At 51.9% G+C, this 17484-nt stretch overlaps 1 protein-coding gene across 1 annotated transcript; it reads left to right on the top strand.

Annotated features, from left to right (window-relative positions):
- The first annotated feature begins 531 nt into the window (after positions 1 to 531).
- Positions 532 to 13533, top strand: HPCAL4 (hippocalcin like 4). The gene is made up of 4 exons (XM_086380747.1): positions 532 to 1694; positions 7562 to 7731; positions 7875 to 8090; positions 9403 to 13533. Exons 1-4 carry the CDS (start codon positions 1535 to 1537, stop codon positions 9598 to 9600), a joined length of 744 nt encoding a protein of 247 aa, XP_086236873.1. The 5' UTR covers positions 532 to 1534; the 3' UTR covers positions 9601 to 13533.
- The last annotated feature ends 3951 nt before the right edge of the window (positions 13534 to 17484 follow it).

The raw sequence follows: 17484 nt of genomic DNA, 5'->3' as shown, positions 1-17484 counted from the left end.
GCAGAGATGGGATTCCACCTGAGTTCCAGAGTCCGTTTCCAGCATCTCACGCTGCTTCTCCCCACTTGCTCATGCCTTGGTTATGATACCTGTGAGCAGGAATGAATTTTTGCTCTTCTCTGGGTTCCCAGGGCCAGGTGCTCAGGACGTGACAAAGTCAGGGTTTTCAAACACCTGTCTTGGGATGTCACCCAACTAAGGGGCCAGGGACGTGCCAGGTATGCTGTCATTCTGCTAGTACCCCAAAGAGAAGACAAAGCCTGCAGCTGGGAGGATGGGACGGCAAAACAGATTCAAGGGGGAACGGACGCTTCCTAAGGAAAAAGAGAGAACTCCACTGGCTCCTCCCCAGGGAGTTTGGCTCTGAAGTTTCTGGGATCAAGCCTCCACTCTCAGCAAGCTGATCCTCATCCCCTATCGCCCCTCCCACCTCAACGCCCTCAAAATTGGCAAAAGGCCCCGCCTCCCTTTCAGCCCCCTGTCCCCCAACATTCTCTCTCCTATTCAACCAATCCCCAGAAGCCCCGCCCTACTTTTGACAGATCCCTAGACGCCCCTCCCCCGCACGTGGCCCAACCCGAAGCTATCTGCTCCCCTTTCGCCCCCGATTTGGAGTAAAAGGGTTCCTTATTATCGCCTTGGGTTGGAAGCTCTCAGCTGCCAGTGCAGCTGGGGCGGGCGGCTGGGCCCGGCATTGGGGAGACCCCCAAATGCGGGGAGGAGGTGTTCCCAGGGCCCTGAAACCTTCCAGACCCGCTCAGTGTAAACCGCCTCCAGCTTGTGTCAACATCCGAGGCCAGAGACTGGCGGGGGCTGGGGACAGGCTCCGTCTACAGGACGGAAGACGGGAGGGTGGGAAATGGAGGGGTTCATGGGGCAGGCAGAGAGATACCTCTCGGGGAGATCCCGTGAGGCCTCCTAGGACTCCGTGAGAAGTAACGAAGGCCTGTGTGGGGGAAGGATCGAAATTCTAGCGTGGGGTTAGGTCGAGGCTGGGTACTTCGCCATCCTCGCCCACCTGCCATGGCTTGGGGGGAGTGGGTGTGTTGGGGGAGGCGATGAATGATGTGAAGGCGTGGGCTGCTGACCACCTCATGTCTTCCCTCCCCACTCAGTTCCTCGTGGCCCTTCTCCGATTTTGGGTGGGATGTGCGGGGGAGGGGGGATCACATCTTGTGACTCATCCCCTTTTCCATCCCCACCCTCTCTGGGCCCAAGAAGGAAAGGCTTAGAGCCTCTGCTGTGGTTCTTCCGTTCCCATAGCAACCGTGCAGTTGTTTTTGCGAATCCACTTCAATCGTGGACACTTTTAACCTCAGACGATGGCCTGGGGTCTGAGTCTCGGGGCGGGATACAGGCGAAGGTACAGCCCTCCCCTTTTCATCGCGACTCTGGGAAGGTCAGGGCGGGCGGGCGAGGCGCGCTCCTGTAGCGGGGCCTCACTGGCCACCCGGTCCCCACCTGAAACCCCGCCTGCCACTCCGCCTCAGCCGACCCAATCAACGCCCAACATGCCCGGGGCGAGGCGGGGCTTATGCAAATCGTGTCGCCTCCGAGCGACAGAGTGATCCAAGAGCTGGGAGGCGGCTTCGGAGCGGACCTTGGAGAACCTGGAGGCCGGCCCGCGAGCCCGTCTCGGTCCCCGCGACCCGCGGAGGCTCAGAGTCATCCAGCGACCCGGCGAGCGGCCTCAGGTAACGCGGGTAGGGCCGGGCGGAGGCACGTATCCCCTCCCCCTCCACTCTCCATTCCCTCGTCTTCTGCTCCCTCGGATTCATCTCCCTGACCCCTGATTCCACCGTAGGCGGCGGCTTATGGGGGTCCCGCCCCTGGCCAGGGGACCACCCACTCGAGTCCTGGCCCCGCAGGTCCCAGGGAAGCAGGCAAAGAAGCCTCCTTAACCCCAAAGCAACAACTGCTCTGGTCCCCAACACACACACACACACACACACACACACACACACACCACACACACACACACACACCCCTGGGGGTGTGGTGGCTGATGCTAGAGGAACCCATCCCCCTCCCCCATGGGTAGTCAGCTCAGCCCCATGACCACCTCCCACCTCCGCAGACAGCCCCTAGCCACACCACCCAGCCCCAGGAGCAGCTCACTGCACTTCACACCACAGTGTCCCTGTCCCGAAAGACAGCCTCCACCTCCACAGAGAGCCCACTCCCACTTCACACAGCCCCTCAGACCGTCTCCACCTCCACTTCTCAAGCTGACAGAGCTCACAGCATACCTGGGGGCCACCCAGTTCTCCTCCTCATGACTCTCTCTCAGCAGGCCCCCCTCCCCATGGTCTCAGTGAGAGACAGAGGCCCATCTTCCGCCTCTTTCACCTGGCTTCAAGATAAACACTACCCCTCAGCAGACCACCCAGACCTGTCAGTCACTGCTGCCAAGGTCCCAGCCTCCTCCGTTCCCCTCACCCCTCATGGCCAAAGCACCAAGTTTTCTCATTCCACCTCTCAAATATCGTTCTAATTCATACCCTCTCTGGCCTTCTTGCACCCAGCCAGCCGCTCCCTCTCCCGTCTTCCTTCTGCTCAGTGGGGATCGTGCCAAAGCTCCATGGACTGTTTGGCTCTTTCCCTAAGGCAGCCTGAGTCTGGAGGGCAGAAGAACTTGCCTTTGCTGTTTGACCAAGTCAAACTTCCCTCTCTGATCCTTCATGAGATAGGAGACAGAGGGTGGGTGGGCAGGACAGAGAGTGGATCTGATGAGACGATCTTGGATAACCTTCCAACTCTGACGCACTCTGATTCTATGGCTAATTATGAAAACAGGACCCTTTTTTTCTTTTCCTGAACCGTTAGGACATTTCAGAAAGGAGGTCTGAGGGGCTTTAGTCCTCACCAAAAGGACATTGCTTCTTACCCAGGCCTGGGTATGGGCCTCCCCCTTCCTACACACTCTCCAGGCTCAGGCTCCTCCTTAGCAATTAGGAGTCCCTTCTTGACCAAGAGCCCACATGACATGGGCAGCTCCAAGGTGGAGGTAGTCAACAAGCCCACCTTTGGTTTATCATCCCCTGCCACTCACTAATAAGAAGGAGAAGACCCAGCTATTGCCGCCATGGCTGCTGCTTGGAGAAGAGCAAAGGGAGGAGAAGAAAAAAATCTCCTGACCAGGGAGCTATTGTCACCATGGCAACAGTCTCAGCACCAGCTCCTCTGAAGCTTGGTGAGGGTGTGGGATTATTGCCTCCCTCAGTTCCTCCCACCCTCTCTGCCACCTTCCCATTTGGAGCCCACAACTCTGAGTTCTGCCCTCTGAAAGAAACCTCGGAGCCCAGAGGCACAGTGTCTTCACGCATGGGGAAGGGCCAGCTTCTTCAGAGCTGGAGGCAGCCCTCAAGAGGAGCCTGCCTACGTTCAGCCAGGCCACAGCTCCAACAGAACATGCCCCTGCAGGTTCTGGCCTTCTTCCTGCTGATGGACTCCACTTGACCTTGGGTGAACTCTTCCTTTCCTCAGATCTAGGTTCTGTTGTCTCTAAGAGGGTGCAACGGCAGGAGAACACAGATAAACAGCCTGATGCTGTTCCAAGGAGAAAGAAGGGGGTTCTGCCCCTTGAGTATAATCCACAAAGGGACATTCATTAAACATCTCTGGGTTCCAGAGTAGGTCTCTGCAGGGCACTTCTGTCCTGCCACAGAGGGCAGAGTGGGAACCTGTGTGGGCAGCTACAAGAGGGAAAATGGGAATAAGGGAAGATGACTTTTCTCACTGTCCGAGCTGCTCCCAAGCAGACAGGGTTAATATTGGGAGAGGATAAGCTCTTTACCATTGAGCAAAATGTCTGGAGAAATGTTTCCGGCCCAGACAAGAGAGTAATGCAAAACTCTTCCCCAAATCAGGCTCCATTCTGGAATTCTAGAACACCAGGTGAGAATCAGAGAGCTCTGGAGTCTACACGCCTGTCAGGATCAATTCTGTGGCCTCACAGGGTCTACTCATGCCCAGAATGCCAAGTCCAGGCTGCTGACTGTCTGCTCTCCAGTCTGGGAGAGGCTGATCATAAGGAAGTGGGCTTTAGTCAGCCCTGAAGGCTGATTGTAGCTGCATCAGCCCAGAAGAGAAGGAAGGATTATGAACAACAATTGAAGTAGGTTCTGACTGAAGTATGTAGTTGTGAGGGGAGTAGTGGGAGGTAAGGGTAGACAGTTGACTCGAGACATGAGATTTTAGAGGGTTCTGGAGTTTAAGGGGACCCATGGGTAGGGCAACCCTTAGCCTATATTGTACCTCTGGGCAAAACTAGAAAAGACATTCTGTTGAACAGAGGAATCACAAGGAAAGCCCTCCTTCTGAGGCAGCTGAGTCCATAGGAGGCTTGGCAAACAGTGCCTCAGCTGGGTTTCAGCCCCTTTGGCTGTGCCCCTGGCCCTGACTATGCAGTGGCGGGGGCGGGGAGGAGGGGCATGGGGAGAAGACGTGGTGTACATTCCAGGAGCACTTCAAAAGAAGGAACAATAGGCCTTAGTAGCAAGTGGGATCTAGGGAAAAGGAAGAGGGGAAACTAAATGTAACTATGATTGTATTCCCTCCCTGATCCCAGGGAGGGAAGAAATGTAATTATGATTGTATTCCCTCCCTGATCCCAGGGAGGGAAGGAAGGGTCATGGAGGGAGAAGGACCATCACAGGTTGAGGGTGAATCTGGCTGTAGGTGTGCTGAGTCAGAGGCCCTGGTGGTCCACCCCAAGGATGGATATTTCCTAGGTATCAGATAGTGTGACTTGGAGCCAGCAAAATGGTCCCATCTATGCCAAGAGGCAGAGCAGAGCCATAGTTTTCCTGGAAGGCAGGTAGGAGTCTGTGGTGGACAAGAGGTGATTCAGAGAGGGCAGTCCAGGCAGGTGGCATAGATTCAGCCTGGGTGTAACTCTGAGCCAGTTTTCTCCTCCGCTGGCTTTCAGTTTTTCACTAACATAAGGGGATGATCTTAAAGGGGATGATCTTAAAAGCTTTGGCCTGCTGACCTAAGAGTGGTAGAAGGAATGAAGAGAGATGAAGCCTCCTTCTTAGTCCCTGGTGGGCCAGGAATCAAATGGGGACTGAGAACAGGTATGGCCAGGAGACAGAAAATGGTGGGAAGGCAGCACAGAGCGGGGGAGAGAAAAGGGGCAGAAGGTAAGAGCCACATAGACTCCATCACACACACAAACACACACACACATATGTGTGTGTGTGTGCGTTCTGGCAGATTTGCAGTCTTATACACTGACGTGCTCCCACCCACTCCTACTGCTTACGCAGACACTTGGGTACGTCTCACAGGAGACAGAGGGAGAGGCTCTGCCTCCCCCACCAGACACCACTACCTCTGCATTCTCGAACTTTCTTGATGGTTCCTGAGCCTTCAGTGTGCTTTGGAGGAGGGGGCAGCTGAGAATGGAGCCCGCCTCCTTCTGCTCATGTGTGTTGCAGTTGTGCTTTTGATTCCGGTCCCAGGACAGCTGGGTGGGACCCCCTGGTTCCAGGTTCCTGAAGATGGCATGCCTCCCTGTCCCTGGCTTTCCCTGGGAGCGTATAGGATTCATCATCCTCTGGGGGTGGGAGGCAGGCGAGGATGTTGCTGCCTCCACTGCTTCTTGATCTTCTTGATGGCCCTTTGGAGGGTCTGAGATCCAGAGGTATTCTATAACTCAGGAGTCCCCAACCTCTGGGATCTAACGCCTGATGGTCTGAGGTGGAGCTGATGTAATAATAATAGAAATGAAGTGCACAATAAATGCAATGCACTTGAATCATCCTGAAACCATCCCCTCACCCTGGTCTGTGGAAAAATTGTCTTCCATGGAACAGGTCCTAGGTGCCAAAAAGGCTGGAGATCATTGCTTGAAGTCATGAAGCGAGAGAGGGCATGGAACTGACCAAACTCAGACCTGGCTGTCTAGGGTACTCCCAGCAGTAAGGATTAGAAGCCACACAGGCATGCACTGGGCTGTGGAAGTGGAATTCCTTCTGCAAGCCTGCGGGTGTCCTTTTCCAGAGTGTCTTCATGACAGGCTACCCTGCAGTTGGGGTCTGGCAGTCTTCCAAAGAGACTCAGAGTGGGTCAAATTCACCTCCCAGGTCATGTCCTGGGGAAGTCAGGCTCTAGCAGGACGTTCCCCCCATGGAGGTCTGACAAGAATGTCAACTCAGCCTTCAGGGCCTGCCAGGGGCCTCACTCCAGCCAGGCTTCCTGGGGAGGGTTTGTACCTCCCTCTGCAGGAACTTCCTCAGGCACAAGATACTTGAGGGGCTCATTGTCCCACTGGGGCCTGATTCTTCACCCTCCCCAAACCTGCTTCTCAGAAATACCACCTCTATCCATTCAGCCCCGGTTCTGAGCATTGGCAGCAGTCCTCTGTCACTCTCAGCCCCACATCCATTCAGTCTCCAGGTCCTGCCAGTGCCTCCTCCTAGCATCTCTCAGTCCATCCACATCCCTCTACCACCCCACCCTATTGTCATCGCCTCCCACCTGAACTCTGCAGCAGAGCTACCCCTCCTCTCCCGACCCAGGTCATGTCGTACACTGTAGCCAGGGAAAAATCTGAAAAATGCATTCCTTCTCTCTGGGTTCCCAGCACCATACTGTAAACAATCTATAAGTATTTATGTAAACCACAGGAGCTTCTGTGCCCCACGCCAAACTCCCTGGTGTGGATTTAAGGTGCTTTACAATCAGCCTCTTTGATCCAATTATGAGTTAGTGAAGTCTGGCTCATGTTGACTTTATCCCCATCATCAGCACAGGGCCTGGCACATGGTCAGCCTCAATAAATGCTCAGGGAATGAATGAACTAATGAAAAGGAGAAGACAGTCAGGGTCATCAGGGCTACCAGCTAGGATTTCTGTTGTACAAAGGAAGGAGGGAGAGAAGCTTCTTGCTCAGGTGCCCTGGAAGGTCTTGAGGAAGGACTTGGGAGACAGCGCCAGGGGAATACATGAGGAACCTGCCAGGTAGGAGAGGAGCTTGTAGTGGTGGGTAGAAGCTGAGTGCAGAGAGCTCTGAAGAGCAAGGAGAGGATTACGACTATTCTATGGGTGTAGGGAGCTATGGAAGGTGTAAAGAGGAGAGGAGAGAATGAAGACTGTGATTTGCAAACCGGTCAGTGAGAAAGAGGAGAGCTGAGCCCTGGGAGGCTAGAGACCCTGGTTGCCAGGGGAGGAAAACTGCTGTGAGGATAGGGGAGGGGCCTGCTTGGAGAGGAGGCCCTGTAATCGGGATGTAATAAGGGGAAAGCCCCCACTTTGTGTGCGGGGAAAGAGGCGAGCAGAGGAGAGGCAGGAGCTTCTATGGGAAGGAGTGTGGTGGAATGACAGAACCCATCTGTAGGAGGCGGGGGTGTCCACCGTGTAAGTGAGAAGAAGACCCCTCCCCCCCTCCCCCCGGCTGTGGAAGGAGGGGGGGTGGTCCTGGCTGTGGGAATGTGGAGTTGGTTAGAGGAAGGGGCTGTTGTGGAGAAAGGGAACCCCGCCCTAGAGAGACTTGGCGGAAGGCTGCTGAGGTGACAGCCTTGCCCTGGACCAAACTGAGGGAGCCCCTCTCCGCCAGGCCCTGCCATGGGGAAGACCAACAGCAAGCTGGCCCCAGAGGTGCTGGAAGACCTGGTTCAAAACACCGAGTTCAGTGAGCAGGAGCTGAAGCAGTGGTACAAGGGCTTCCTGAAGGACTGCCCCAGCGGCATCCTCAACCTGGAGGAGTTCCAGCAGCTCTACATCAAGGTAAGCGGAGCCCAGCACTCCGGGGGCGGGCCGGACGGGCGGGGGCGGAGCCAGGCAGCCAGGGGGCGGGGCCAGGCAGCCAGGGGGCGGGCCGCGAGCGCGGGGCTGTCGCTGGGCTCCAGCCCCTCGTGTCCTCGCCTCAGTTCTTCCCCTACGGCGACGCCTCCAAGTTCGCGCAGCACGCTTTCCGCACCTTCGACAAGAACGGCGATGGCACCATCGACTTCCGGGAGTTCATTTGCGCCCTTTCGGTCACCTCCCGCGGCAGCTTTGAGCAGAAACTCAACTGGGCCTTTGAAATGTACGACTTGGACGGTGACGGGCGCATCACGCGTCTCGAGATGCTGGAGATCATTGAGGTGGGTTGGGAAGACACGCTTCCTGTCTTCGCTGCGAGGGCCGTTCTCCAGTCACCCTCCGCTCAGGCCTCGGGAGCCCACCACTCCCTCCTCCCTCTTCCCTCCTCCCAGGATCCAGCGGCTAGCCTTGGTTGGGTGTTCAGAGTAGGATCGGTCTTGTGCTAAGTACTTTACCCAACAAGTCTAGGGGGTAGGTACTGTTAGAAACCCCATTTTATCAGGTGATGGTTCTTGATCCCAAATCTAAGGAGTCTGACTCCAGAGTCCCAAGATCTTAACTCAATGTTCTTTCAACAAATATATATTCTTTCAACAAGAGTCCAAGTTCTTAACTCATTCTTTCAACAGAGACTGCCACAAGCCAGTCTCTGTTCAAAGTTCTTGCTTTCACAGGGCATTCCTTCTACCAAGAAAATTTAACAAAACAAAGCCTATGCTATGTCAGGCAGTAAGTATTACAAACAAGATACGCAAAGCAAAATAAGGGGAGAGGGCAATGAAGTAAAAGTGATTTTGTGTAAGGTGAGATTTGAGGAGTAACCTGGATAAAGTGAGGGAGCTAACTGCATAGGTGTCAGGGGGAGGAGTGTTCTGTGCATGGGGAAGAATAAATGCAAAGACCCCACTAGACTGTGTTTCCAGTGTTCAAGGAGTGGCTGGGAGCCCAGGGTGGTGGGAGAGAAGTGAGCAAGGGGAGAGTGGTAGGAAGAGGTCAGAGAGGTAGTCAGGAGGCCGTTTCTTAGCATCATCATCTGGGGTAGAGACTTGACTTTCTTCGAAGTGAGATGTGAAGCCCTTAAGGGCTCTCTCTATTCTCCATGTGGAGAACACACTGAGCAGGTGGGAGGGCAGCAAAAGTAGGGAGAGACCAGTTGCGGGGCTTCCAACAGCAGTCCGGTCACAGGGGGATGGAGGCGACAGCCATGGAGCAGTGGAAGTAGCAGGCGGTGGCTCGTTATTGGACCTACTCAGAATTAGGGCTGACAAGATTTGCTGTAAGATTAGACATGGGTGTGAGAAAAGGAGAGTCAAGAATGGTGTCGAGGCTTTTGGTCTGAACATCTAGAAGAATGAATTTGCTGTTCACTGAGACAGGGCCCTCTGGGGCAGAAGCAGGTTGGAGGTGAAGAGTTGGGTAGTAGACATGTTTGGTGTGAGATGCTGATTAAATAGCCAGTCTTAGTGACTATACATCACCTTCCAGTATCCTCACACGGCCCCTTGTTCTCCATGCCACCCCTGGGTCCCTTCGTACATCTCCCATCTCCTGTCCCCGTTGTGAGTGTTCACATCCCCCTTCTTGCCCCACCAGGCTATTTACAAGATGGTGGGCACTGTGATCATGATGCGCATGAACCAGGATGGGCTCACGCCCCAGCAGCGTGTGGACAAGATCTTCAAGAAGATGGATCAAGATAAGGATGACCAGATTACACTGGAGGAGTTCAAGGAGGCGGCCAAGAGCGACCCGTCTATTGTGCTGCTGCTGCAGTGTGATATGCAGAAGTAGAGGCTGGTGAGGGGCAGGGCCTCTGGCCAGGAGGGGCGTGGCCACCTCCCAACCCAGTGACCTCTCTGGCTGGCCCTTCCTTAGGGGGAGGGGGACTCCAGCCTCACTCTCTGGCCCACCCACCCCTCTGCCCAAGCCCTTGCTCTCCTCAGTCAAGATCTTTAAGGGACCACCTCACCCTGGAATAGAGAAGATCCTCAGGTATTTAATGGCCTAGCCCCAGCCCCAGTCTTGGCCCAGAACCAACATCTGCTGGGCATAGGGGAACTGGTTTTTGCCCCAAGGTTCAGGGTAAAGGCAGGGGGGCTGGGTTCTGCTTTGAAATTCTGTTCTTCTGGGATTGTGCTTTATAGGATGTGGTCCTACAGACCCCAGTTAAAGGGCCAGATTGGGTCTGTCCTTCACTGAGGACCCAGAACCCTTAAGGGTGGTCTGTGCCCTGTCCCACAACTCTACCTGGCCCCTCCGGCCCCAGCCTTTGGAGTGTTCACTCAGTCCTTTCTTCAACTAATGTTTATTGAGCACCTATTCAACGCCAGGCACCGCTAGGTGCTAAGGCTATGGTAGTTTACAAGATACATTCTGGCCCTCTGGCAGCTCATAGGGTAGTGGTCAGGGACTCAGACGGACATTGAACTCAGGTGAGGAGAGGGTACAGCTGGTTAGTTTGAGAGGAACAGTTAAATCTTTCTGCTCAGCTCCACACAGAGCTGCAGAAGGATGAAAGGGAAAGTATTTGGAAATCTAGGAACCACATCAGTGGGGATTTTAAGAAAAATTGAAATTGATGTAATACTTATTTTTTAATACCCTTTAAAAGAGCTAAACTCATTTTATTAGTTGAGGATGTTAAAACATACTTTATATTACTTGGTTTCTTGTAAAATGATTAAATGAATATAGAAAGTGCTAATTTTCAGGGGGTAAAAAAGAGCTGAGAGAAAAAGAGGAAAATATCACCCAGCTTACCAGATGACACATTTTCTTATCAGGCTACATCCTGAACTGTCACTGTCAGCAGCTTCTGCTGCTTCCTTTTAAATGGTCTTTTTTTCAATTCAGTGAGCAACCCTCTACTGTGCACTTAATGCTGGTTAGGTGCTGACTTCAGTAACAGAGAACACAAGGCTTGCCAAGAGTGAGACAGAAGTAGTTCCCACATCTGGATTTGGTCTAGTTTAAGGATGGGCTTTGTTCTTTCACTGCTCCAGAAGCAGAAGGAGCTAGAAGAAGAGGACCAGCCGGCCACTGTTTAGGCTGCCAGGCTGCATTTATGGATTAAATGCCTAAAAGCGTGCCGGGCATGCTCCACTTGAAAGGCTTTTTCTAACTCCCAATCCTGAATCTGCCAGGTAATTTGTCATCTTCCAAGTACACTGGCTTTGCTTTTCAATGTCTGCTTTCCAATTTTGGATCAGTGAGCTCTACAGCTGCATGCTTTGACTGCCGGAAAATTAATCTTGCTTCTTCATCAAGTCTTTCACTTTACTTTCTCCTGTACTTATAATCAGAAGTTAGCTTTGATGTGCAGTGACAGTGGATTTCCTCTTGAACTGCTGGTGAAAACAGTCTAGTTCACAGGTGCTGTCAACCCAGTGTGGGAGCAGGGAATGATTGCTGGGTTGGGGAGTACAAGAGTATATCTTCAGGAAAGGGATGCAGCATACCTCTTACTTCTGAGTCCTCCCTCTCTGCAAATGGAGACTCGGGGAAGCTGACTTTTTTCCTCAAACTCTCCTAGACCTTCCTTCTTGCTGCCCTTGGAGATGGCAAGTCCTCTGAGTTGTCACCCTCTTTTCATCCTTCTGCCTATGACCAGCCACATGGTCAGGCTGGGGAATTCACATCCTTGGGCAGTAACCAGCAAGTTTTTATCCAGTAATGCCTCAAGGGATGTTCCATTACTCTCAGGAGCTGGCTGTTAAGTCTGTTTTATGCTGCCAGTCAGCACCAGAGATACATAGGACTCTACAGCCCAGCTCAGCTTTGACTTCCAGTGGGAGACTTTTTACAAAGTGGGGTTCCTATCCCCCAAATGTTGACTCTAACCTAATTCACAATCACACAGAACTTCATGCTTTAGATCTTGCCATTGACCCCATCTCATTCTATCCTCACAGCCTAGGGAAATAGGATTCTTCATTCCATGTCTCCACGCTAGGAAACTGAGGCACAGAGTAGAGTTCCTAGCGCATGAGCACAGCCAGGAGGTGGCACAGTGCCCAGACTTGAGCCCGGGGCTCTATGAGGATCTCTTCCCTGCTCGTTCCTCTGACTCTGAGTGGTACAGAGGTTGACTGTAAAGAAAGCTAAGTTGGTTTTGATCCTTTACAAGCTTCCTTCTAAGAAGTATCTGAGGCTCTGGTCTTCCAAAAAGAAATAGGAGCTTGATTGAAGCCCCCACATTTTCAAACATCTTATTTTCTATTTCTGGGCAGCTCTGCTAACAGGTCAGTGCTGTCTTAGGAGGCATCTGACTCAACCTTGGAAGCATCTTGCAGTGTCTTTACTATTTTCCTTCCTAAGGGAACTTTTTTTTCCCTCTCTCTTTCTTTCTTTCTAACTGGTGGGAAAATCCTACTCATGAAAGCATGATCACTCCAAGCTTCTGGACACATACCATGGGTGATACTTGCTGTTCAGGTCAAAGGTTCTCAGCTATCCCAGCAGGGTGAACACATAATGTCAGGCTGGGAACTGAGACCCCCATCTTGCTCATGGGAGGAGCCACAGGCAGGCCAGGCTTTGCTCCCACATGCTCCTGGATGTCCTGGGGACTGTGTGCTTGGGAATTCCTGTGGTAGAGCACCAGCCCTGCCTTGAGAAGAGAGGCAGTCCTCCTATCCCTGCCCCAGCAAAGAAGGGCTTGCCACAGAGTTAGCAGAGTATGAAGTATGACTTGCATAGACACGAAAATATATGGACAGTTAAAATGTTGATATAGCCAAACTCTCCCTTGAAGTTCTGTATCTTTTTGCAGCAGCTCTGTGAATTGCAAGGTCCCCAATCTGCCTTCTAACTGTATTTTGCCCTCATTCATCCTTTTGGGCTAACTGATGAGCCCTTTATTTCTTCTCTCTGAAAATCATCACTGGGACTTCATGGCGATCCAGTGCTTACGATTCCACGCTCTGACTGCCAAGGATCCGAGTTCAATCCCTGGTTGGGGAACTAAAATCCCACAAACCAAGTGACTCAGCCAATATATATATATATATATATATCATTATGAAGGGGAACTTCAGATGTCCACTCTAGTCTTTTGAGTTGTAGTCAAGATTATATGACTTACCTTTAAATCAAAAGTTAAGAAAAAGGAAGCCCATAAGCAAAGGCACTGAAGTGTTTCCTGACAATAGCACAGTCCCTCGAGGAAGAAATTCATCCTACAGCAGATCAAGAGAGGAGAGGGGAGAAAAAGGAAAGAGAGAAGAGGCTGGGCAGGGGAGTAAGCTGACCCTGTAAATACTTTTACACAAAAATTTACTAAAACAACAAGTATTTCCTGAAGATCCACCCTGGGTGAGGCTTTGTGCTGACTTTGGAGATCACTGTGGGGGCAAGAATACATTGCTTACATATTTTATTCATCAGTTTTGAAAAAATGTCATTCGAAGCTGCAATTGAAAAGTCTCAGAAAAATGTGGAATTTTCTTTCCAAAACTTTCAGGGTTTTCTTTTACTTTTTCCAGAGGGTGGAACAGGACTGGGCCTCCCAGGGCATCTGGCCCTGCTTGCTTTGGTGGAGGCCTGGAGAAGTAGGGGGCGCTGGGTGGCAGAAGGGGGGCCTCCCAACCCATTCTCCAGCGTGGCCCCCTCTCTCCTGATGTGCTGCTCCTGGTTGTGCCTGCAGTGACTGTCCTCACTGTTCAACCCTGTGCTGTGTCGTGTATTTTTTTTTTTCACTGACATTGAATAAAAAGTGTGACCGTGCTGGGGGCCTCTTCTCTTCCTCCATTGGAGACAGGGCTGGGGTGAGGAGAAAAAGGGGAGAAGAGACCTGAGGGAGCTCACACAATGGGGGAACCTCGGCATCCTCCTTGGGGCAGAGGTCCTTGTTCCAAGTTACAGGGGACAGAGACCCACTCAAGCTAGTTCACAGCAAGGGGTGAGCAGATTACAAGGGACCCTAAAGATGGAAATTCAAGAATGACTGGGCCTCAAGAGAACAGGCACTGCCAGTGGGACCTCTGCCCTCTCATCTCTGGGCCTTGAGGGTTCTCATCCCTTTGGCAATGTTCGCGTCTATACTCTTTTCTTTAGTTTCTCTTAAGACCCCTTTGGTTTCCCTGCACAAAGTGGCTGCTTCTTCAGCTCTGTATCCAGACTCACCAGTGACTAACAGCTCCCTTCCATGTCTCTTAATTCAGTTTTCAAGCAAGGGAATCTGATTGGTTCAGCTTAGCTTTTCCTGGGAGCCCTTGGTCCATTCATCGGCGCCAGACCAGATGCTGATTTGGGGGGCCTGGGGGCAGGAGTACTGTCCCCAAAAGGGAGCTAGTGGCGGCAGACCTTGGACTCAGTTTCTCCCTCTGTCCAATGGAAGACGTGGTCAGAGCCCACATGAGTTAGTGGGCAGAGGGCAGCGGGGACAAAGGCCGAGAGTCGGGATTACAATTAGTCCACCTGGTGCTCTTTGCACATGTTAGGAAAAGGTGCCCCTTTGAATGTAGCCATCCCATAAGCAAGCAGCTAGGCCAGTAGATGGCACATTTGAGCTAATGAGAACGATCTACCCCTTTCTGAACAGTCAGCCTGTCATGCCCCAGTTCACAGCTTGGCAAGGGGCACACAGCCTGGATCTCAGCCCCTGCTTGCCCCCCTGGTCAGGGGTGTTGTGCAGACACTGTTCCACCATCTACAGGAGCCCAGAGCCCTGAGACCCGCTTACGCTGACCCAAAGGTGGTGGGGTGGGGATGGGAGTTGGTGGCAAAGTGTTTTTCTCAGAACATGCCCCCCTCAATAGCCAGAGAAGCACTGTTCCCTGCAGGGAGTGGGGGCCAGTGAGGGGGGAGCGGTCAGCTGCAGGTGTCTGCTTCCTCCTGAAACGCTCAATTACTTTCACAAGGGTTTTCTCAAGGACGCTTGGAGGGGGCCAGCTCCCTTGACAGGAAGCAATTAGGACAGAGGAGTGAGGCTGACCTGGCCTCAGGGCAACAGAACCTAAGGAGGTGACTCAGAGGCCTGAGAACTGGGGGGGCTGCTGTTTCCAGCTGAAGCCACACTGGAGGGAGGGAGAGCCTTGTTCCTGCCTGGTTTGAGGGCGCAGGTCAGTCCACCTCCTGCTTTCACATTTCCCTTCTGCGCCATCTGGCCCTGAAGATCCAGAGTGTTCCTCCTAAAGCGTGGATGTCACCACGTCAGCTCTTCAAGCCCTGCTTCTTCCTCCAGTATAATAAGCTTCTTCAAAGTCCCTCTCCGCCCTGTCACCTGCTGACCTCAGAACCCAGCTGTGCCCCCTACCATCCCTCCTGCACATGGATCACTGTGAATTGCCCTCCATTTCCATAAGGGATCTCTTAGGCTTCTGTGCTTCTGCGCAAGCCACCGCCCCTCCCTGGGCCAGCCATGCCCCCATCTCAGTGATCTCCTCTGTGAAGCCCTCCCAGATCTCAAGCAACTGGCCCCTTGCGTCCACACAGTCCATCATAGTCACCAAACAGCTTCCCATGCGATTCCCTGCCAGCTGAGCTGAACGCACACTTACGTCTCTGTTTTAAAAAATTTTTTAAAGGAAATGAAGGCTCAGAGAATGGATGGTAAGGCCAGGACTTGAACTCAGATATCTTAACCTCAAGGCCACTATTTATCATGCATTCTCATCCGTGGGGAGTGAATCCAAATCTGAATGTGAAAACGGAGGTAACAGACCTCAAGTTCTGTGCTTCAGAGGACGGAGAGTCTTCCCTGGCAGGCCAGGGGGTAGAGGAGGGGTAGGGGAGGAGGACAGGTGAAGGATGAAGCTCCTGTTCATCAAGAGAGCAGGAGGTGGTGTCCACCCCTGGTCTTGCTAAAGACCAGCCCACAGGGGAGCAGTTCAGGTAGAATCCTGAGTCCTCCCTAGATGGGCTTTTCCTGTGCTTTCACCTGCCACAGGGAAAGATGGATTCTCAGCTCATATTGTCCCAAATTAATAACCCTGGAGAAGACAGAGGCAAATCTCCCAGCACCTGTATATAAGAGTATAGGAGAGTGAGTGATGCACCTGAGGTCATGTGCCCATCCTGGCTCAATCACTGTGTCCAGGGAAATAGGGTTCTCCCATTGGGCACGTCTGTGTCACATGCCTATTCCTGTGACCAGGGAGGCAGGGCCTGTTACTAGAAGAAGAGAGTGGGAAAGGATGCTAGTCAGCAAATCCAATAGCCACCAACTTCTGAGGAACATTTGTAGAAGTGATGTGGAGAATCTCATGGAAATTTAGAGGTGGGGACTATAGCCAGGCTTCAAGCTAGGACTTGGGAAACTGTCAGGACCAGAAGTAGCTCCCTCTCAGGGCAGCATGGTTTCTCTTTTGTGGAGTCTCTGCTGCCTTCTGCTCATTGCTTCCATCTTTATATCCTGGTGGGCTCAATCTGCTCACAGAGTTTTTGCCTCCTCTCCGCTTTATGTTGCGCATAACTACAGCTTGCTAAGGCCCATCTAGGTCTCTTAGAAGCCAACTATATTTTGTAGTATCCTTAGCTTCTTTTCCTATGGTTGACTAGCCAGCCTCTGTTTCCCAGTTCCCAGTTCCCGAGGAAGAGAAATCTGATTGGCCCAGATCTTTCCTTTCAACTCAGGCTACACAGGTCAAAGGTCACTAGACAGCAAGGGGATGGTTCACCTTTGCATCAGGTACTCACTGCCAGCCAAATAACGACTATACATTCTCCTCCTCCATGAGGCACCTGAGAATAATGGAAACCCTTCCTAGAATTTCATTATTTATTGTTGTGTAGCAAGACACCTCAAAACTTAATGCTGGAAACAACAAAAATGTATCATTTTTCATGATTCTGTGTGTTGGCTGGGCTCACCTGGGAGATTTTGTTGCTTCACACGCTGTTGGCTGGGGTTACTCATCCCACAGCACCCCACTAAGAGATGGGCTGCGACTGAAACCGTTAAGATGGTCTCATTCATATGTCTGCAACTGAAAGCTGCCTGGGAAATCATTGGCTTCTGATCCTCCAGGGCCTCACTGCTTCTGCATGTGAACTTTCCAGATTTCTTTACACTGTAACTGGCTCCCAAAAGGGCATAAAAAAGATCTGCAAGGCCTCTTAAAGCTTAAGCTTGGAAACCGCACATCACTTCTACAGCACTCTATCAGTCAAAGCAAGACACTGGGTCGACTCAGATTCAGTGCCACCACTGCAAGGGAGGAATATTCAAGTCACACTGCCAAGGGGCAAGCAGGATGGGAGAGAGTTTGGGGCCGTTTATGGAAACAATCTACCATGAGTGGAGAAAGACAACTCTAAACATACTTCCCTCAATCTTAAAATGTCTTGTTATGATTACAGTAAGTCCCCTACATACAAACCTTCAAGTTACGAACACAGATGTGAACGTACAATCACCTGGCCAATCGTGTCAGTTCATGTGTCTGGTGTATATTGTCACATGGGTGCCTCCTGTACAAGTGGTTGTGCTTTTGTGTATTTTATAGCACTGTATAGAGCACAATAGTACAGTATCTATTTCAAGCCCAGAATGGCCAGAAGCAAGCATAAAAACAGTGGTGATGTAGCTGGTACTGCTGTACTTTTCAAAGTACTCTACTGTAAGATTAAAAATATTTCTTTCATTTTTTGTGTTTGTTTTATATGTATTATTTATGTGAAATATATTATAAACATAGTACAATGCTATATAGCCGATTGTGTTAGTTGGGTACC

This window comes from Bos grunniens, chromosome 3, assembly GCF_055505025.1.
Source record: "Bos grunniens cultivar Pamir isolate PY7600 chromosome 3, Bosgru_T2T1.0, whole genome shotgun sequence".
Taxonomy (NCBI): domain Eukaryota; kingdom Metazoa; phylum Chordata; class Mammalia; order Artiodactyla; family Bovidae; genus Bos; species Bos grunniens.
The sequence above is the reverse complement of the archived record's forward strand: the minus strand, read 5'-3'. Positions and strand labels throughout refer to the sequence as shown.

Bases quoted from the DNA above. Each gene is read 5' to 3' on its own strand.
- HPCAL4 (XM_086380747.1), top strand. From the start codon at position 1,535: ATGCAAATCGTGTCGCCTCCGAGCGACAGAGTGATCCAAGAGCTGGGA. The intron at 7,732-7,874 runs GTAAGCGGAGCC...TCCTCGCCTCAG, and splicing joins TCCAGCAGCTCTACATCAAG to TTCTTCCCCTACGGCGACGC. The intron at 8,091-9,402 runs GTGGGTTGGGAA...TTGCCCCACCAG, and splicing joins AGATGCTGGAGATCATTGAG to GCTATTTACAAGATGGTGGG.